Source organism: Chanodichthys erythropterus, chromosome 24 (assembly GCF_024489055.1).
Source record: "Chanodichthys erythropterus isolate Z2021 chromosome 24, ASM2448905v1, whole genome shotgun sequence".
NCBI lineage: Eukaryota > Metazoa > Chordata > Actinopteri > Cypriniformes > Xenocyprididae > Chanodichthys > Chanodichthys erythropterus.
The window spans coordinates 23713969-23737027 of NC_090244.1; the positions used below are offsets into that span (position 1 = coordinate 23713969).

Here is a 23059-nt window from a genome sequence, read left to right on the forward strand (position 1 = left end):
TTCTTTTAAATTGCAATAATATTTCACAATATTACTGCTTTTATTTTATTTTTGATCAAATAAATGCAGCTTTGTGAGCATAAGAGACTTCTTTCAAAAACATTTTAAAATCTTAATTATTACAAACTTTATAACACATATTAGAGTGTGCTCTAATTCACTCTTTTCTAATACAGAATTTGAAAAATTACATCAGAGTTTAATAATGTTAAGCTTAGAATATAATTGTTCATCAATGCAAACAATTTATAGATTGTGTCATATGTTAAGTTTATTTGATGATATCAGCCATTGATTTGCCACAGGTATCGATTGGATACTCTACAAGTAAATGAGCCAACAGCTGTTCAGTATTTTTGTTATATTTGTTATATTCTAACTTAACTAATATATATTCATGTGTAAAGCCTAAGGAATGAAAAGGAACAACTTACAGTAAAGTTCTCTGTTTGATTTAGAGATATGAATCAGTGCTTAACATGAATCACCTAGATTGATTCATATTTTATTCATATTCATATATTAAAAACATTTTGTAATATGTTGTTTCTTAGGAATTACGAAGGAGAATTTTTCAGAAAAAAAGAATATAGTCAAATATTTAAATTTCTTGAATATTTAAAATCCAAAAAGGAGAAATGCTTGAGACTGGCATCTCATAATGGGAACTGAAGCTTTTAACCAACAATAAAAAAGCACAATAAAATATCATAAATTTAGTCACATTATATTCCAAGTCCACTCAAGCTATACTATAGCAAATTATATGACAAACAAAATTTAAGTTGTTATTCACTGACAGTCTTCACCTCCAGTGAGCTATCAAACACTGCAATTGGACCATTAAGTGAGATTCCATTTATTAGCGAGTCATTCTGGCTGTTTTTGTGCATTGGATCAATTGATTCATTGAAAATATTAAAATAAAAAGAACAGTTTGTTCACAAATCACATTATCTTGTTGAACATGACAAGGAGAGCTCAGTATATCAGTCTGTTTCTTACATAAACCTGTCATATTGCTTCAGAAAACTTGGAATATAGTGCACAAGTTGTAATGACTCCTTTTTGATGCTTTTTTAATCTTTTTTTTGTTTTTTTGTTTTTGCCATTTTGAAAGCTCCAGTGATTCTTCACTTTCATTATATCACTCAGAAAGTGTTTTTCTTCTGTTCATTATGGCAAAGTTATGAAATGACACATTTTAAAGACTCTTAAGGTAAAACAAGTATGTAATAAAAATAATTTTGCTTCATTTACCTTGAACCTATCAGCGATACCTCTGGCAAATAAATGTCTGTAAATCATATGAATCATAAAACATGACAAAATGTTTGAACAATTATATTGTAAGCTTCTTCCGACGCTGACACCTAAATATCTTTTTGAAAAGAGTTCTGTGACCCATAGAAATGCCTTTAACATGAAACATGAAATCCATGAATATTCGTATACGCTCCACCCAGTGCCACCGAATATCTCAGACACCAAATATTTCAGAACTTGCCCCTGCTGAATCAATCATCTGACACTATGGGGAAACACCTTTCTCCTAGTATCCTGAAGTCTGATTGGCATAACAACATTGAATCGTTATGTCCAATGTCATTGGAGTGTATTAATTAGGGGTGGGAATGTGCCTGTAACTAAAAGTAGATTTAAGTTTATGAGATCCCCTAATGCGTTATGGCGAACAAGCAGGTCAAGTCAAGTCAAGTCAAGTCACCTTTATTTATATAGCACTTTTTTCAATGTAGATTCTGTCAAAGCAGCTTTATATTGATAACTGGTACATTATTTTGGCTGCACAGCAGCTCTTAAAGAATAGTGTCAATGCAGGCAGATCAAAGCACTGTTGAATATCAAATGTCAACTCAAATGTCAAGTGTCCCCAACTAAGCAAGCCAAAGGTGACAGCGGCAAGGAACCCAAACTCCAACAGGTGACATCAGGTGGCAAACAGGTGGCAAACAAGTGGCAAATAGGTGTTAAAATGGAAAAAAAAAACCTTGGGAGAAACCAGGCTTAGTCGGGGGGCCAGTTCTCCTCTGGCGAACAGTGCTTTGTTACGACTCAGGTTGCTATCATAAGTCAGATAGGATTGCAACATTCAAAGAATGTATTCAGCTCCATCCAGTTGAGGGATGTGTTACGATAGAGACACCGGAGGCAGATATAAAAGCAGCAATGGTTTGTTTATTCATGTCAACAGCAGAGCAACAGGTAAGGGAGTGATGTTTAAGCAGTTCTTGGATGTGAATGAGAAGGTAATACTGTCCTTTCGTTGTATTTCAGATGCAGAGGGAGACTGGCGCTGGAGACTGATGGCGGAGGCACTCACACACACACACAGGCAGGTAGGAACACGAGGAGTACAGGAGACGAAGGAGATGAAGGAGATGAATGGAGCAGGTAAGTATAACGTCTGAAGTCCTTGAGGTAAGCATACATATAGTTGTAGTGCAAACGAGACCGGACAGTGAGTGTGTGTGAGTGTGGGGTTTATATGCAGGCGGTGATGATGGTGTTGATGAACTTCAGGTGGCGGTGATTAGTAGGCTGGTGATTGAGTGCATGGGTAAGGGAGTGAGGTGGAACCTGACGTGTCTGTGACAGTACCCCCCCTCCCACGGCCCGCTCCTGAGGGCCGAGGACCCCGACGTCGTGGTGGTCGACCTCTAGGGCAGGTCTGTCCGGGTGGTTGGTGTGGAAAGTCTGTAACAAATTAGGATCAAGGATATCATTCTTGGGGACCCATGAGCGTTCCTCGGGGCCATAGCCTTCCTAATCGACCAGGTATTCCAATAGACCACCACGACGCCGGGAATCCAGAATCTCACGAACCACGTAGGCAGTACCATCATCCAGGATGAGTGGAAGGGGGGGCTCGATGGCTGCCACGTCAGGTTCTGTGGAAGGAAGAACAGAAGGGTGGTGAGGCTTTAATAGTGAGACATGGAACGTGGGATGAATTCTTTTATACTGTGCAGGGAGTTGGAGGCGGTACGTGACTGGGTTGATCTGTCGAATGATGGTGAACGGGCCAATGAAGCTGGGACTCAGCTTCTTAGAGGGCAGACGCATCCTGATGTCTCTGATGGACAGCCAGACCTTCTGCCCCGGTTGGTCGAAGGTCGGCTGCCATCTTGCGTCTGCGCAGGGCTCTCTGCAGTTGGTGGTGAGCCGAGTCCCAAACCCTCTCGCTCTCCCGGAACCAGTAGTCGACTGCCGGAACATTGGAGGGTTCCCCATCCCAGGGGAACAGTGGGGGTTGGTAACCGAGTACGCACTGAAACGGTGTTAGTCCAGTTGTGGCTTGTCAGAGGGAGTTTTGTGCGTACTCGGCCCAACCCAGGTACTGGTTCCAGGAGTTCTGGTGGCCGTGACAGAAGGTACGCAGGAAGCGGCCTATCTCCTGGATCTTCCGTTCCGTCTGCCCGTTCGACTGAGGATGGTATCCGGACGACAGGCTGACGGTCACACCCAGGAGGGAGAAGAACGCCTTCCAGACATGGGAGATAAATTGGGGCCCTCTGTCAGAGACTATGTGTTCGGGGATTCCATAATGACGAAAGACATGGTTGAACATCAGTTCTGCAGTGGTCATGGCGGTAGGTAGACCCTCCAGGAGGCTCAAACGGCAGGATTTAGAGAAGCAGTCTACAACTACCAGGATGCAAGTGTGACCATCAGACACGGGGAGATCGGTGACGAAGTCCACTCCCAGGTGTGACCAGGGTCTCTCAGGAACGGGCAAAGGATTGAGCTTGCCGGTGGGAAGATGACGTGGGCTCTTGGAGATGGCACACTCCCTGCAGCCCTGCACGTACCTTTTGACGTTGTTGGCCATGACGTGACAGAGCATCAGCTTTTGTATTTTTGGAACCTGGGCGATAGGATATAGAGAAGTTAAATCGTGAAAAGAACATGGCCCAGCGAGCTAGGCGAGGGTTGAGTCTTTTAGCAGCCTTCAAATACTCAAGGTTTTTGTGATCAGTAGGAACTTGGAAGGGATGGTTAGCCCCCTCCAACCAATGCCTCCATTCTTCCAGGGCAAGCTTGACGGCCAGGAGCTCACGGTCACCGATGTCGTAGTTGACTTCCGCCGGGTTGAGATTGCGGGAGAAGAAGGCACATGGATGGAGTCTACTTGCCGTCTCCTGCTGCTGTGAGAGGACAGCTCCCACTCCGGTGGTGGAGGCGTCCACCTCCACGACGAAAGGTAAGTCCGGGTTAGGGTGGACGAGGAAGGGAGCGGTGGTGAAGGCTCTCTTGAGGGTCTCAAACGCGTTGGTGGCTAATTGGGACCAGGACAGAGACTTGGGCTGATGACGTATCAGGTTGGTGAGTGGGCTGACGATGGTGCTGTAATTCTTGATGAAGCGACAGTAGAAATTGGAGAATCCGAGGAAGCGTTGGAGTTCTTTTATGGTTGTAGGAGTGGGCCAGGTCTGGATAGCGGAGACCTTCCCCTCGTCCATCCGGATGCCACTGTGATCAATCATGTACCCCAGGAATTGGACGGAGGGCTGGTGGAAGGAGCACTTCTCTGCTTTGAGGAACAGGTGGTATTGCCGTAAGCGTTGGAGGACCTCCGCAACGTGGTGGCGATGTTCGGCCAAGCTCCGGGAGTAAATGAGGATGTCGTCTATATACACCAGCACGAACTTGTGGAGAAACTCCCAGAGCACCTCGTGGATGAAATCCTGGAATACGGAGGGGGCGTTGACCAGGCCATACGGCATGACAAGGTATTCATAGTGGCCGGTGGGCGTGACGAAGGCGGTGTTCCACTCGTCCCCCTCACGTATCCGGATGAGGTTATACGCGCTGCGGAGGTCCAACTTGGTGAACACAGTGGCACCGCGGAGATGTTCCAGGGCCGCTGGGACGAGGGGAAGTGGATAGCGGAACTTGATGGTAATTTTGTTGAGGGCACGGTAATCGATGCAGGGCCGCAAGAGGTCCCACACAGCGACGGATAGTCTTACGGCTCAGGGGTTTGCCCGTGATGGAGTGGACCTGGTAGTTAATCGGAGACGGGGAGGTCTTGAGCTTGAGGTGTCGACAGAGGGCGCCGGAGATGAAATTTCCTGCTGACCCTGAATCGAGGAGCGCCACCACTGGAACAGAGGCATTAGCAGCAGTAAGGTTTACAATAGTAGTGAGTGGTTTCATTTGTTGAATGGAGGGAATGATTGCACTCACCACGGGTCGAGGAGGATGAGTTGGGCATGTGGAGATTACATGCCCCGGAGATCCACAATATAAACATAAATTGTGAGACGTGAATGATCCACTTGCATAGGTTCACTTGCTGGTTCTGGAGAGCTGACGGGTTCGGACCGACAAAGGAGGATGTTGGAGAGTGGCTGGCCCTGATGCTCGAGGAGACACGACTGCATACGAGAACCCACGCGCATGGCGAGTTGGATGAAGCGTTCGAGTCCTATGGAGTCCTCGTATGCAGCGAGTTGCAACCGCACATTAGGCTCCAATCCTTGACGAAAGGTGGTGATGAGGGCTTGTTCATTCCATGAACAAGTTCTGAACTGCAAGGCATATTCGTTAACAGAGTTATTTCCTTGTTTTAAATTGTAAAGCTTCTCACCAGTCGAAGAATCAGCCAGAGGTTTCCCTAAGACCTCACGGAAGTGAGAGATGAACGCCGAATATGACTTTACCACAGAGCCTTTCTGAGTCCACAGTACATCCACCCATTGAAGGGCCTTACCTTGCAGTTGGGAGATTATGAACGCGATTTTAGCCGTGTCGGTGGGGTAGAGGTGCGGTTGCATCTCCAGGACCAGTTCACATTGTAGGAGAAATCCGCTGCATTCCTCCGCCAATCCAGAGTAGGGCGCCGGTTTGGCCATGGGACTGGCGGTGAACGCTGGAGAAGGAGCGGTGATGGTGGGTGTGGAGGCTGCAGCATTGGTGAATGATGGTGAAGATGGTTGTGGGGTGAGTGCTCGGCGCAGTGTTTCCACGAGCTCCTGTTGGCCGGAGGCAGATATAAAGCAGCAATGGTTTGTTTATTGATGTCAACAGCAGAGCAACAGGTAAGGGAGTGATGTTTAAGCAGTTCTTGGATGTGAATGAGAAGGTAATACTGTCCTTTCGTTGTATTTCAGATGCAGAGGGAGACTGGCGCTGGAGACTGATGGCGGAGACACTCACACACACAGGCAGGTAGGAACACGAGGAGTACAGGAGACGAAGGAGACGATGGAGATGAATGGAGCAGGTAAGTATAATGTCTGGAGTCCTTGAGGTAAGTATACATATAGTTGTAGTGCAAACGAGACCGGACAGTGAGTGTGTGTGAGTGTGGGGTTTATATGCAGGCGGTGATGATGGTGTTGATGAACTTCAGGTGGCGGTGATTAGTAGGCTGGTGATTAAGTGCGTGGGTAAGGGAGTGAGGTGGAACATGACGTGTCTGTGACAGGATGTCCTTGAAGCCTTGTTCTGTCTGACCTATTGAACTTCCATATAGACATGAGATGTGCATTTTTTGCCTGGCCTGCACCTACGCAGAAGCCACCATATCAAGGGATTTAATTGACCTGACTGCAAGTCCATGAGCGTCGGTACTCTCCAGGTTCAATAGCCCCCACGCGCAATGAGCAACTCTCCTCCAACCTGCAGCAACCCCCCTCAGACGCTCCCTCCAAGCTACTGAGGAAGAAGCAGTGGCATCCCCATGATGAGTTTAATGGTGAGCTCACAGCCCAGTGCCCGCATGCCTCCCACTTCTCAGACCCTTCCTCACCTCCAGTGGTATACGCTGGAGAAAACGCATGCTCATCAATTTCCAAAAGTGCAGACTCCAACCCACTCAAAGCATCCCCTTTCTGGGCATGAATTTCGACTCCCTTGCTATACAAGCCCACCTCATCCTGGAGCTCTCACGGGCTGTTAAACTCCCTTGAGATGTTCATAGAAGGAAAAGCCCTTCATTTAAAGAGTTGGGTTGATGGCAGCTGCCTCGGCATTGTCACCTGGGCCTGCTCCATATGCAGCCACTTCAGTGTTGGATGAAAGCCCACATCCCCTCTCATGCCTGGCACTTGGGCTCAATGCACATCATAGTGACCCATGAATGCCTAGAGGCAATAGCCCCCTAGACAAGCATAGCTCTGTATGAGTGGGGTGTGTCAATGGGGCAGGTGCACAAAATTGTCATGACAGACATCGAGTACGGGCTGGGTAGCTCTTTGCAATAGCAGTCGACTTCTGGTATTTGTACGGACCCAGAGAGAACATGGCATATAAACTGACTGGAGCTAAGAGCAGATAATTTAGCCCTCGAGTGTTTTTACACTCAAGTTTGACACCAGAATGTCCTTGTTCTATCAGATAACATGGCAGTGTACATAAATTGCCAAGGCAGCATCAATTCTCGCCTCCCTTCTTAGACACTTTTGTTGTGAGCAGATAAACATCTCCTGTCTAATTGAGCTGCCCATGTCTCCTGCCATTTGAACTGCGGGGCAGACATGATGTGGAAATGGAGTAGTACCAGAGGAATAGAAACTACATCCTCAAACAGTGAATATGATATGAAACATATTTGCACAAGCAGAGGTGGACCTCGTCGCAACAGCATAGAACTCTTACTGCCCGCTGTTTTTCTCTCCAGTGGAACCATCCGCATTGGGAGTGGATGCGCTAGCTCACTACTGGCCGAAAGCATGACAATATGCATTCCCGCCAGTGAAAATGTTGCATCAGGTGCTGTGCAAAATCAGGAAGAGTGCTGTCTGGTTGTGTTGGTCAGTGCTGCTGGTTGCTCTGAAGTGGCCCACGCATGGTTTCCAGACCTGCTGGAAGTGTTGACTTCCTGGCCCATCCCATTCCGCTGAGAAAGAACCTCCTCTCTCAAGTAAAGGGCTCAATCGGGCATCCCAACTCAGATTTGTGAAAGAATTTGGCCTGAACCAGAGTACTCCCCCTGTATCAATAGCTGGGATAGGAACCAGCCAATAGTGAGGAGTCGGGGTAGTGGAGGGATGCAGAAAACTGTCGAGGAACATGTTAGTCAGCTATGTATATATACAGTATAGGCCTCCTCTTGTGATGATCGGATAGATCATTTAATCATGTTCCTCCCAATCTTTGTTAATAAAACAGCATATATTATCCTCTGAAGCATTAACTTCTTCCACTAGGCACCTCTGTGCCCATAAGTGAAGAGCTTTTGTTTTGATGTTTTGTGAATATGACCAGTGGTGGTCAAGTTTCTATGTGGCACAAGACGGTTGAACTCCCCTTGCTCTTCTACAATCCCCACTTGGGATTTGACCTTGGTGTTGTAGGCATTGACGTGTTCGCTATTTGAGCCGCTCCAGTCGGCTTAGCAAAAAGTGCTTTCTTTTAAAATGATGCTTTTATTGGCACTCATATCAGTTAAAGACAACATTCATGCTCTGTCAGTCAATGACTCATGCATGGATTTTTCATGTGACTCCAAACTGCAGGGAACTCTATGCCTTCACAGCTGCTTTGCCCTGTTCATGCTCTGTGTGTTGAGCCACTAGACAGTTCAGCCTCTCTGACCAGCTCTTCTTCTTTTTTGAGGCCATACTAAAGGTCTACCAGTCTGAAAACAAAGGCTATCCCATTGGATTGTGTATGCGATAGCTCTGGCTTATAGTTCACAGAATGTAACATGCCCTATAGGTGTTCAAGTCCACTCTACAAAAGGTATGGCTTCTTCATGGGACATCAGTGGGATGTCCATTGAAGACATCCATTGATGTCCATTGATGGGCTTCCCCGAGCACTTTCACCAAATTTCACAATTTGAATGTTTCCTCACTGACTTCTCATATCACCACCTGTTCTAAGACAATTACAGTGGTCGTGGGCCCCTGAGTGAGCAATACTATCTGGAACTATTTATACATATATACACTATATTGCTAAACCCCTGAAAAACAACTTGAAACCATAATTCCCCCTCCACCAAACTTTACACTTGGCACAATGCATTCAGGCAAGTACGGTTCTCCTGGCAAACACCAAACCCAGACTTGTCCATCGGATTGCCAGTGCTTTGCGTGCTTTACACCACTGCATCCGATGCTTTGCATTGCACTTGGTAATGTAAGTCTTGGATGCAGCTGCTCGGCCAAGGAAACCCATTACATGAAGCTATGCACTGTTCTTGAGCTAATCTGAAGGCCACACAAAGTTTGGAGGTCTGTAGCTATTGACTCTGTTGGGGACTTCTGTGCACTGACCCCGCTCTGTGATTTTACGTGGCCTATCACTTCGTGGCTGAGTTGCTGTTGTTCCCAATTGCTTCCACTTTGTTATGATACCACTAACAGTTGACCGTGGAATATTTAGTAGTGAGGTACCACAGGTGGCAACCTATCACGGTACCACGCTTGAATTCACTGAGCTCCTGAGAGCAACCCATTCTTTCACAAATGTTTGCAGAAGCAGTCTGCATGCCTAGGTGCTTGATTTTATACACATTTGGCCATGGAAGTGATTGGAAAATAATTTACAGGGGTGTCCCAATACCTTTGGCAATATAGTGTATGTATATATATGCATTCATATTGTACTTTGTGTACTTATGTCATACAATAGTGCTGTCTTAATTAACCTACTTCAATTAGGCCATAATACCTGATCTAGCATGTGTTATTTGTGTTCTGTATTGTGCTGGATGCTCTGCTTATACAGTACATTTGACTTTGTTTGAGCTATATTAACTGGGCTAACATCACTGATCTGTTGTGTTAGGGATCCAGGATTCACAGCTTCCTCTTTTTCCCTCCTTTTCGCTGTCACTGTGGCTTGAACATTGTTATTCTTCTCAAATGAATTGTGCTAAAGTGCCTTGACTTACCGCTTGTAAGTCTTGTACTAACTCTTGTACTACTTGTACACTTTACTGTCACTTAAATCACTTAAGTAAGTCAGTAAGTCACTTACCATCATCACATTTCCTCTGAACCCCTGAAACACTTGTGTTCAACTGCGTCTGGTAGTCTTCCCTGCTGTGTGTTAGCACTGGACAGACACTGTTATAAAATGTGTTACTACAACTGCTGCAACAGTTATCTTCCAAATCGATGACGCAAAGTTGAGAGGCCAAATGAAAGGGAACATTGCGATCATACCATGTCAGTTATGCTCAGAGTTTTTTGTCAATTGCTTGTTCAGTCGAAAGATTCTGAGAAAATGACGGCCAGGATCATTATATATGGCACATTCCCGCCTCTAATTTGTGTGCTTGAATGCCATTGGACATTGCAATGCAATTTCATTATGCCAATCAGGCTTCAGTATTCTAGGAGAAAGGTGTTTTCCCATAGCGTCATTGATGACGCAATGTCTTGTTCCCTCATTTCAGGGAACCTAGTTTACATCAGTAATTGGAGACATTTTCTCAGCAACAGCAACACTTGTTAATGAGTATGTACATTTGTGGTGTCTATGTGGTATATAAAGGGATACTGAGTATATAAAGTGCTATTTGGTATATGTCAGGGGTGTCCAATCCTGCTCCTGCTGGGCTACCGTCCTGCAGATTTCAGCTTGTGGGTAGCACTATTACCTCACAGCAAGAAGGTTCTCGGTTCAAGTCTTGACTGAACTAGGAGGCCTTTCTCTGGTAAATGTGGAGGTATTGGGTATATATGGGGATATTAAGAGGATTTTTTGTATTGTGGGTATACTGGGTATGTCTGGGTGCCTACCATATAATTATGGTATTGGAAATATGTTGGTGTATTAGGTATTATGTGGTGACATTAGATATATCTGGGGGAATTGTATAAATGAGATAACTGGGTATATATGGTGCTGTTGGGATATCGCAGGGCTGCGTTCCACTCCAGTTTTAGACACGCACTCGCAAACTTCCCTAAACACTTCCTCTCGGGGAATCCCTGCCGCCATTTTGAAGTGCGTTCCACTTTGTGAAGTGGACGAGGGAAGTTTATATAGACAGACCCTAGCTCCCTCGATTTTCACTGAGGGAGCAAGTCTACTTCATATGTACACTTCAGGCAGCTCCATAACCCACAATGCAACACGATTATGACGTCACCACATATCGCGTTTAATTTACCCTACCGCAAACAATTCTATGATATATACATTTTTTTTTTTTTTTACATTTGAAACACACATATATACATATAGAACGCTGTATTAAACAAATTTGTAAGGGGAAAAAATAAATAATAAATCAGCTCCATTGCGGATTTCAAGTAATCAAGGGCTTAGGACGTTCCAGTTCAGCCCATTGCAAAGGTTCCGCCAGAAGTGGGCATTTATGCAAAGTAAGCAATGAAGTACATCCAAGTCAATGAGACCAAGGGAAGTTAGCTAGGGAAGGGCATTTAAAAAACAAACTGGAATGCAGCCCAGGTCCACTTTCCTGCAGAGTTTTGTTCCAACCCTAATCAAACACACCTGAGCTAATCAAGGTCTGCAGGATTACTAGAAGGTTATGGTCAGGTGAGTTTTATCAAGGTTGGAGATAAACTCTGCAGGAAAGTGGACCTTGAGGGCCAGGGTTGAGAACCCCTGTTGTGGGGTATTCAGTATATATGGTGATATGAGGGGTTGTTGGGATGTGTGGTGGTGTTTGGAATACATGACGTTGGGATGTGGTGGGAAAGGCTATATGTGATTTTGGTATGTATATACAAGTGGAATTTTTTTATCTGAAATTTTCACACAATACTGAAATTATATTGAAATTGTTTATGATTATTTTACTCTTTGTTCAAATCATAGTTTTAATAATGTAAAATAGTTTTCTAATACATGTATATTGATGTATTTTCATAATATATAAAAGACATTTGCAAAGTATTAAAAATAAATATTAAAGTTAGGTAAAATGTTGAAATCAGGTCAAATAAAATTAACCCCTTAAAAATACAAGTAGAAACACCCAAGAAGAGTGGCAAATATTAGTTATGTTGAGTCTGTTCTCCCCCCAAGGTTGATGGTCTTCAGTGGAGTTTAAAAAACTGCTAACAAATTGCTGATAAGCCACATAACCAACAGAAATGCTTCGGCTAACTAGGGGCAGTTATTTGTTAAATTACAGCACTAGTATCCATTAGGTCTTCAGCTTACAATTCCATAGCTTCTATATTGTGTAACATTAGCAACACTCTGTATAAAATTTGTAAATACTTAAAATAATATGATCACATGGGTTGATCACACTAGAATTCTACACAAATAAATCACATGACAAGAAAGTCAGTGCATTAGATTCTCTTTAATATCAACAAGTACAAATGCATTTTCTTCAAAAACGTGATACAGAAAATACATTGCCTCACATTATTCTGGTTTCTAACGCATTGAGAATGTTTTCTAGGCCAATAAAGTTAACCTGAGAGTTCATGTTGTTAGACCTTTATACAGGGTGAGATCAGCCATCCAAAAAATATATATTCAAATAGGCTAATGAATAAGAAGAAAGCAATAGCAAATGTTCCATTTGAATCTAAATACAGCTTTGCTAATGTTGGAAGCTAATTGCTGGCCAGTAGAAGAAGGTAATGATCACACTGATTGACGTCACCACCACACTGATTGAAGTACAGGCACTATTCACTGTGAGCACTGCAATGAAAACTTTACAACAGCTTATTCAGATAGAACTGATCTCTGCCATACATCACAAAATTACACCAACATGGAGCATTTCCTGAACATTTCAAAGCATAAAGACGACATATTTGTCTATACCTGATGGAGTGCATACAGTGTGCGCGTGTGAATGTCACAATAATCACACTGGACAAGTTCAAACAAAAGGCACCAAAACTCAGGAGGGTCTTTCATCACCAAACCGCGCACTAAATATCAAAATATAATAATCACTGCTGACAAGCATAAGCCATGTCAAATATTTGAGAGCCGTTTTCCCAAGAAGCAGACATATGTCACCAAGACACACCACACACTTTTGTGTACAGATATCAGAAGAAAAAAAAAATTTAATACCCAGCAGATTGACTTACACTTTAAACCATAAATGTTGCAAAAACTTCCCAGTGTGCACTATAAGCAAGCTGTGTTACAAAGTGATAAAACTAGATTGCTCCCATTATAATCAACAAAACTGTAGACACGATGAGTGCCCGATGTTGCTCTGCTAGCATAGTTAGCTTCACTGATTACACATAGCGATATCAAGGTTTGTTGCATTGGGATGTTCACTTTCAACATAAATTGGGTGTAATTTATATCAGGAATCATCTCAACAAATTGCAAACACTCCAAAAGAAAGAAAAAATATCTGATTCTCTAAATGAAAATGCATCCAAGATGTCTTGGTGACATACATGTGCTATCAGGGTTGTTGCATTTTTCTAAATGGCAAAATAAAAATTCAATACAAACCATGAACAACAATCAGTATATATAAGCATAAACATTATCATAAAAATATTTTGATCTATATTCACTGCGCAACATTAAATCAAACTAAGCCACATGTAAGCAAACTTGTGCATTTCCCTGTGGATAGTGCAATATCAAGCCTTTGCAACTGAGCATTGCTCCACAACTCGTTTCAGTTCATTTTCCAAATACCAACATTCCATAAAAGGTATAAAGTGGGACAGTTTCAATGCTTTACATAATCGCAAAATTCACATTTTTTCCAAGCACTGAAATTAGTATTTGATCAAACATGTTGAATATTACACATTTAATAAAAGACGCTTAGTAAATGAAATGACTCCTCATAGAGGACTACTCTTACTGTGTATCTTTCAACCCTGGATAAACGCAGAGAAATATCAACTAATTTTCAAATGAATAAGGAGGCCAACAAAGGTTGTGCTTTGTACTGCCAGATACAAAGACTAATCATATTTAGTCCTCAATCTGTTAAAGTGTTTGAGATGTTTAGTTGATAGTACTCCAGTTTGACGTTTCAGCCTTAGTATTGGCGTTTGCACTCATGTGTGACATCGTTTCATCTCCTGAGAGCTCCCACTAAATTTCTTTCTCAGCATAAACCTGCACAGCATGGCTATGTACCCATGTGAAGAAGAATAAATAAGAGATATATTCCCAAACAAATCCCATTGTTTAGCAGCTGCAAAAAAGCGTGTTTGTTCTCATTTATCCAGAAGCAGAATGAATGACTCAAATTCTCAAGCTGTGTTTTTCTAAAATGGCCACTGAACAACTTAAGTAATTTTCACAGTTAGTACTCACACCATGACATCCAGCTCAGTTAAAACACAAAAAAAAGCTGCCTTTCACTGTTAACAGAGGAAATAATGTACAAAATAAAAGCACAAAATACAAAAAGGTCAAATAAAATGGAGGTTCCCCAAGGTTCTCTATCAGGTCCAAGCCACTTTGCGGGATATGGCCTGTTTAAAGCACTCAGGGTCCGTGTTCCCGCCCGGTCGCAAAGCTCTTTCGAGACTTACCAGAACGTTCTGATGGGACTCGCGAATGTTGACAGGGTGTTTGGCTCTGAGCAGCTCGTAGGCGGCAATAAGCCTCATATTTTGTTTGACCATGAGGTATTGAATAATACAAGTGGGGGCGAGGGAAAAACCATCACGACAATGCACCAACACTCGTTTCCTCTTCTCCGTGGAGGCATCGATGCACTCATTGATGTCCTCGAAGCAGCGGTGCTTGAGGGCGAGGCCTTCTTGGACGGTGTCCGGAAGGTCGCTCATGTCCACTTTGAGCCGAGACCAACTATGCTTGACACCCCTTGAACAAGTACAAGGAATGACTCTCAAACAAGTCTCCCCAGGCAGGCTGCTCATGTCGATGATGCTATCGATGTTATTTCGGCACAACGTACGTCCGCTATAAGCCGCGTTCAGGTTGCCCACGTAAATGTAGTCTGTAACCTTGGATATGACAGGATCTGAGTACTGAAAGTGTTCAGAGACGCTCTGCTTGGGTTCTGGAGTCTCTGGGCCCGTCTTGGCACTGCCGGAAACTGTTCTGCGACTGTAGTTGCGCATTTTCTTGGATCCGGAGCGGGAAGGTGGGTTGGAGTCAGACTCAGAGCTGCTATTCCATGGAGGGGAGAAGAGTGAAAAGCGACTAGAGGACTTGCTCTTGGTGAGGTGCTCCACCGGACTGGAGAGGCCGGAGCTGGAGGTGGTGGTGGAGCCAGAAGCGCAAAAGAGAGACGCTCTTTCCAGAGAACCTGTGCTGCTGGCTGCTCCGGCACTATGGGCCTGCTCCATCTGACAAAAAAAAAAGTCACATCATTAAGAAAGGGTTTCAAACTGGACATTCTTTTTTGAAATGAGTTACAAGCAGCAGACTTGAAAGTACTTCCACCTACCTGAGCTTTGAGGTTGTTCTTCCATTCCTGGGTTTCCAGAGCTTTAAAGCGTCCATTGCTGTCGGAGGACACTGAGAGACACAGGGGCCGGTGAGTCCTGGGGGGTAGTTGGGGTGTCAGGGCCATGGCTAGCGGCCGGGAGTCAGGCTGCTCGTTCCTATTCATCAGATCTGGACAGGAGCCTTCGATACACAGAGCGATTGAGATCAATGAACAGGAACTGAGATTTTTTTTAACTAGACTTTCTTTAACAAGAATTAATGTGTATGTTCACTGGCTGAAATAACCTTGCACATTTTCATGTTCAGTGTGAAAGGGTCCTTATGGGTGCATTAAAATATGCATCTACAAATCTGGTTCTGAGTAAACAAGACGGTTTTAGATAAATATAGATCAAGGGTGGCGAACTCTGGTTCTGAAGAACCTCAGTCCTGCACAGTTTAGCTCCAATCCTGATAAAAAAAACTCACCTGCCTATAGCTTTCTAGCAACCCTTCAGGCCTTGATTAGCTTGTTCAGGTGTTTGATTAGAGTTGGAGCTGAACTCTCCAGGTCCGATGTTAGCCACCCCGATATAGATGGTCAAATAGATTCAAGAAAGAAAAGACCAATCAATTCAGTATGCAAAGAAAGGAGAAAACTCCTTCAACAATGCTGCTGATCTAGATACTACCAGATGGTGTGATGGGTAAATATTATGAATTCATATTCCAATTGAATTCAAAATGAATTCCAATTTAAAGGGGTCATGAACTGCGTTATTTTATTGTTTTATAAATGTTTCTTGGGGTGCACTTTTACTTTTACCTGGGGTATGCGTTTTACAGCAAAAATTCTCATGATTTAGAAATAAAAGGCATTTTTCCTACCCTGATTTTAACCCTTATTTAAACACTCTGTTTTAAGGGGCGTGTCTGCTGTGACTGGCTAACATCTTTCCATTTTAAATAGCTCTCGACAAAACTTTTAGAATGTTTTTACTATTACAGCTCTCAAGGTAAACTAAGCATGAAAAGTGCTGCATTACATTTAGATCTATGGCAGTATATTTAGATAGTGGCATGAAAGGTTGCAGTGATGAACATTGTAGCCGATCACAGACATGTTGTTGAGCACATGAAAGCAGTGATCTTGTCATTGCAACTCAATTTCTGCAAACTAACGAATGCTTTCATTCTAACTAACAGTGCAAACACTATTGTAACTTAGAGATTCGCTGAATAAAACGTGAGTTTTGGCACTTGGTTTGATTGACAGCTCCAGCAATTGCAAAGGAAACGTTCTTTGAACGCTTTCTATATATATTTTAATTATTTAAATAACAGATTATGTTCATCCTACTAAGAGAAACAACTCGAAGTTGACCATTTAGTCTGAAGTTGACCATTAGTTTGACAGATAGACAAAGAAAATCTGACTGTACATGAATCATTATATCAGATCAGGCATTCAAATTAACACAGTTACTTACATGTTGTTGCATTACTGTCGAGTCCATATCGTAAAAGACTGATCGTTTCGCTAGATAAGACCCTTATTTTTAATTAATGTAATTTTAACCTTCAACCGTCTGGAGGCCATTGAAGTCCACTATAAGGTAAAGATGTTCTGATACCCCTTTTCCATTACTGATACCGATTCCGATACCTGAGCTCAGGGTATCGGCCGATACTGAGTACTGATCCGATACCTGGGTACAGGGCTCTGAACTGGTTCAAGGAACGAAAACGAAAACCGGAAACAAACAATATTTTGACCGGAATGTAACCAGAAATGGAAAATGAATCAGATTTAATCGTTTTGAACAGAAACGCTCATTTCAAATGGCCATTAACCGGTTAATAACGTTATTTTTTTGTTCTATTTAATATTTTGATTTGGCAGTCAACCAATCACGAATTTACGCTGACGTGCTCAGGCTCAGCTGTCATGTCATCATAGGTTAGGTAAGTTACAATGGCAATGCCCTGGCATTAGTTTTTCCGATGATATATGTCACCATTAAGGCCTAAATTTAAGTGAAAATCAATGTCAAGTAGGCTAATCTGCAGCTTGTTGTGCGTTTTGAAACCAGCGAAAATTACAAGATATGTAGAACATGAGTTCACACAGCCACATCACGCACATGCAACGGTTCAGTGAATGGAGAAAACAGAATAAAACAATAGGCTTACATAACACATATACAATAAAAGGGAATATTTAGGACTATAGGCTACGTGAAATATTTCACCATATAATTGGGTCTACATATTAACAAATTTGAAAGTGGTTAATTGTAGCGCACTCCAATGATCTAGGAAAGGAAACAGACATTCTGCTTGTTTCATTACTTAAATGTCTTTTGTAAATGTATGAATTATGTCTGGCTTTTAAATTACGACCATAAACCATAAATTACGGAGTACAGTTTAGGAAAAAAATGTTCCAGTGGTCGCGCCGGCGCCTCATGCACGCACACACAAATTCTTGCAATGCTTACTTGATATAATAATAAAATAAAATACAATCAACCAAACATAAAACTTTACACCTCTCAATTCAATTCTGTAATTCAATCTGCCGTCCTGTGACCACCACCTGACTGTGCTGTTATGTGAAGGATGTTGTCGATAATGCGAGTGAAGTACAAAGCTTACATAATAAATAGTCTAATAGTTTAGCATTCGTCTCGAAAATGGAAACAGTGCCGAATGAGAAAGGAAGGCTTCAGATTCACTTTCAATTAATTCAAAAAATCTTATTTAGTTTTATTTCTAATAAATAACCATTTTTCACTTCTTCGCTGCTCTAAACAGTGGTTGCTTATGGCAACATAGCACAACTTCCTGTGTTTGCATTCTGAGCCGTGAAGAAGAATTGATTTCCTATTTGCTGCGTTAAGCAAAGATAGCAGGCACAACTAGATATTGTTTAAGAAAATGGTATCGGATCGGTACATGAGTTCAATTACTCGCCGATACCGATGCTAGAATTTTTTCTGGTATCGGTGGTATTTCCGATACCAGTATCGGAATCGGAACAACCCTACTATAAGGGGAATAATCCTGGAAGGTTTTCATCAAAAACCTTAATTTCTTTTCGACTGAAGAAAGAAAGACATGAACATCTTGGATGACATGGTGGTGAGTAAATTATCAGGAATTTTTTTTTTTAAAAGTGGACTAATCCTTTAAGCCTTACAAGGCACCTGTCTGTCAGTGAGTGTGTGATTCAATGTGGACATTCATTAATGGAGCTGAGAGTTTGATCCAGGACAACACAACTCAGGCATTAATACTCCCACATATCTCACTTCAGACAGCCATTCCATCGTTTCATTGTTTCACCAATTGACTGTGTATGTTTGTTTACACGACACAATGCTAAAAAGCTAGTGTGACAAAATCTGCCTGAGTATTCGTTCAGCTGCAACTAAATTTTAGCTATCTGCACATTAGCTGGTAAAAAACAACCAATGTCAACAGTGCCGAAACATTCAGACTCATGAAGCATTGCCAATTTAAAAAATTAAACCATTCCATACACAGACAAAGCATACACCCAGATTTTCAATATGAAATTCCTTGTTATTTCTTAAGCTTTCTTTTAATTGAAATAAAGTTTTACTTATTTTACTAAATTAGGTTTGTTAAGATTTTATTGACAAATGGACTGAACACCCATGGAGAACATGCTAATAGGATATTTAACAGAAATTAATATTTGATAGACAGTGACATACAGTATGTGAATGTACAGAATACAGAAAACAACATGTGATGTCCTAAATAATCCAAACATACTGTAGTACTTACCAGTGGCACATGCTGAACGAGAAATGGGCTGGAGCTGCAGACGATTGCGAATCTTGAGAGAGTTAAGTAGATTTTTTGCAATCATGCCTGGATAAAATAGAACAAAAGTACAAAGCAGAATAAATGACAGTGAAATACTAAGGTTGTCTGAACCAGAAACAAATCACCAGAAAGGTGAAGAAAAACAAAGATTCTATGAAATCTAAATTGGAGTTTGGTGGTTTTAGTCCATGTCTGCCCTTAGGGGTGTATATAAAAACTTTCATCCAATCAGTTGGTCTCTAGAAAATAAATCACGGTTCATGGTTGTGGTGTAAGTCGAATCACAAAAACTTAACTTTAAGGGGTGCAAAGTTTGATGTTTGGAAACAGAAGCTTAAAATGTAAAATATTAGGAAATATGAAGTACAAGTAAAAGTAATACGCTCTATCTATCTACTAAAATTGTGGCAACAGATTACGAGCAATGTTATTAGTTAAATTCAACATATAAGAACTGAGTTAGAATTAATCAAATGAATTGCTTAAAAGCCAACCATTTAAAATGTGTAAAATTAGCAAACAGCATTACAAAACCCACAAAGTGACATAAAAAAAACAAAGAATCAAACTACCTAACTAAATGAAACACTGATCACCATAATGATGACAAAACATTTTCAATAAAATCAACACCAACATCTAAACCTCTGTTAATTATTGCATTCCTCTTTTCTTCAGTTATTATCATCAGGTGTCTTCAGTTTTGGTAATAAAAAAAATAAAGAGTTCTTAATTCATCTTTGATGTCTGTTATTCAGATATTTTTGTATAAAGTTTACCTTAAATTTTACTAGTTTTAACTCAATTCTATTTGTTGAATTTATTTAATAAAATTGCTTGTAATCTGTTGCCAAAATTTTATGGAGTAGATATAGCGTATTACTTTTTACAGTGTATCTTCACTGAATTTTGTAGACAGTACTAGTCAATGAAATACAAAAGTTATGAAAATGTAAGCATTAATCATAAAGTTATTAATTACAAAATAAAGGCCAGGCCTATTCCATTACCCGTTATTTCAGTTTTTTAATGCCCATGAGAAACCCTTATCATAACATCTTAGATTGTTGAAAGATAAAGATACATACTTACACAGTAAAAATATTTTTAATAGAAAATTAATGTATGTAAGATGCTACAGTAAAACCTGTTCATTTTAAGGTACCTTACCATATGCAGTAAAAATTATAATAGATTGTTAAAAAAGGACATGTTTTTGAAAGTTGAAAGCAATGTCAACGACCGAACAAAACATTAAGCTGACCATAAAAACATAAAAATCAACATATAAATCAAGATAATACATGAAGGTGACAGTATACAGTAAAATACTGTTAAAATTGTGTTGTTGTTGTTGTTTTTTTAAGCAAAACATTTGGGTCACTTATAAGTGAAATCTGTAAAAAGAAGTTCCCAGAAGTATATGTGTGATGCACCACATTTGATTACATTTTACGAGAATATTTTTGGTGCTCGAAAAAAACTAAATAACTTATATAGTGATGGCCGATTTCAAAACACTGCTTCATGAAGCTTCGGAGCGTTATGAATCTTTTGTGTTGAATCATGATTCGGATTGCGTGTCAAACCAGATTCAAAACGTTCCGAAGCTTCATGAAGCAGTGTTTTGAAATTGGCCATGACTATGTAAGTTGTTATTTTGTTTTTTGTTTTTTGGTGCTCAAAAAAATGCATGTCGCTTTATAATATTAATATTGAACCACTGTACTCACATGAACTGATTTAAATATGTTTTTAGTACATTAATGGATCTTGAGAGAGGAATGTCATTGCTGGCTCTGGAGGCCTCACTGAGCCATCGGATTTCAACAAAAATATCTTAATTTGTGTTCCAAAGATGAACGAAGGTCTTACGGTTGTGGAACGACATGAGGGTGAGTAATAAATGACATTATTTTAATTTTTGGGTGAACTAACCCTTTAAGGTACCTTACCATATGCAGTAAAAATTATAATAGATTTAACAGGACATGTTTTTGAAAGTTGAAAGCAATGTCAACAACCGAACAAAACTTTGAGCTGACCATAAAAACAAAAGTGCTCAGTGCATACCAAATATGTGCACAGACAAAAAGTTTTCGATATCACATCATCAGTATCTTTTCACTGTAAACATTTTGGTCCATTTTAATGGTTCTGAAAGTGCTTTATAAATAAAAATTTAGTTGAGTTGAGCTTATGGAAGTAAAAGTAATTATCAATAATTTACACTGGGAAAAAAAAAAATCAAAATAATACATGAAGGTGACAGAATACAGTAACATACTGTTAAAATTGTTTTTTTTTTTTAAGCAAAACATTCTAAGTGAAAACTGGTCACTTCTAAGTGAAAACTGTAAAAAGAAAGTTCCCAGAAGTAATATGGTGATCATTATAAGTCCAAAAACAAAAAGGTTGGTATATTTACAATATACATATATATATATATATATATATATATATATATATATATATATATATATATATATATATATATATATATATATTAGACACACACTGAATTACTAGCAACTGCTTCTATGTAAATATATGGTATTTATTAAAAGTAAAGATTTTTTGGAAAGACAGGTTTGAAGCAAATCTCACCATTTTGTTTGGAATGCTTTTTCTTATCCAGCTGATTAGGTGCCATGATGTCTCTGCTCCATTTTTCCAGCGTTTCCATCTTCCACCCCCTGTAAACAACATGAGCAATCACGTTTATTTCTCATTATAAGTGATATTTGCAGTGTGAGGCATGCATATGCTGGTCAGATGTGCGACTGCAGTGAAGGGGACAGACAGACACCCCCGCACTCAAGCATTCCAGGACAGTCTGTTACACAAATATATGGCGTGATTTCACGATCAAATACTGCTTTCATGCTGCCGAACACAGTCATTATTATATAAACGCACAGTGAATGGCTCGGGTAAAACCATCACTGCGTTAAATGAGCGTTTATGCCTCATCAGATGTGTGTGTACAGCTCCATCCGGATGGATGTGCTATATCAGTGCATGCACGCGACTCAAAACAGCACACAGTAACAAACATCAGAAAGACATACAAGACGTTTATAACGTTTGTAACCAGAAATTATATTAAACATAAGATTGTTTTAAACAAACCCCAGCCATTCATCTTTGCAGCGCTCAGCTGAATGAAGCTCACGTGGACAATGACGTCACGGAAGCGACATGCTACGCATCATGGGAAATGTAGTTGGCCGTAGTGGGCAGACAAGCTTGAAAAGAGTTTAGTTGAAATTCATTTTAGCTTTAAATTATATAAGGTGCTGATTATATTCTTTTTTCCACCTTCGATAATTTAAATAGTCATGCAGTGTGAAAGTGTGAATTCTTATCAGTGCAAATGTTAGGTTTCTCAATTCATTTGAACTCATTAAAGCTGCAGTCAGCGATTTTTCCGCTTTGTCGCCATCTCGTTTGAAACCTGCAATTGCAGTCATATGCGTAACAGTTATCTGTACGTGCGTTGTGCCTCGGCACAGCTTGTCAGCGCGGATTAATCTAATGTTTGCTGTCAGTCACCGCACCGGTATGGATACTGAACTTCAGAATCACAGATTCTACGTCTTGAAAGTATGACCAATATAAGAATTTTCACTGGAAAATATCATCTGAACAAGTAAGTAACATGTCTGCCACTTTTGTTCTGACCAACTGAGGGGAAATAAATCGCCTACAATAAATTGCGCTGCCAATGATGATTAAATCTAATGATAGCTTAGCTCGGATCACGCCAAACAATTGTTATTACTGTTATACTTTGCTCGTCAAATCGAGCCTGGACGGACTCCTTCTTCCTTTCTGTTTACGGACGTGACGTAATGACGCACAGAGGAACTGCTGCATGCTCAAATTTCCC

General features: G+C 41.0%; 1 protein-coding gene across 1 annotated transcript; it reads right to left on the bottom strand.

Moving 5' to 3' along the window:
- Positions 1–12369: 12369 nt before the first annotated feature.
- On the bottom strand, positions 12370–22331 carry LOC137015320 (uncharacterized). The gene is made up of 5 exons (XM_067380200.1): positions 22300–22331; positions 21775–21863; positions 19126–19212; positions 15329–15510; positions 12370–15227 (listed from the first exon to the last, which is right to left on the bottom strand). The coding sequence occupies exons 2-5, from the start codon at positions 21851–21853 to the stop codon at positions 14355–14357; spliced, it is 1221 nt and encodes a 406-aa protein (XP_067236301.1). The 5' UTR covers positions 21854–21863; positions 22300–22331; the 3' UTR covers positions 12370–14354.
- Between the last annotated feature and the right edge of the window lie 728 nt (positions 22332–23059).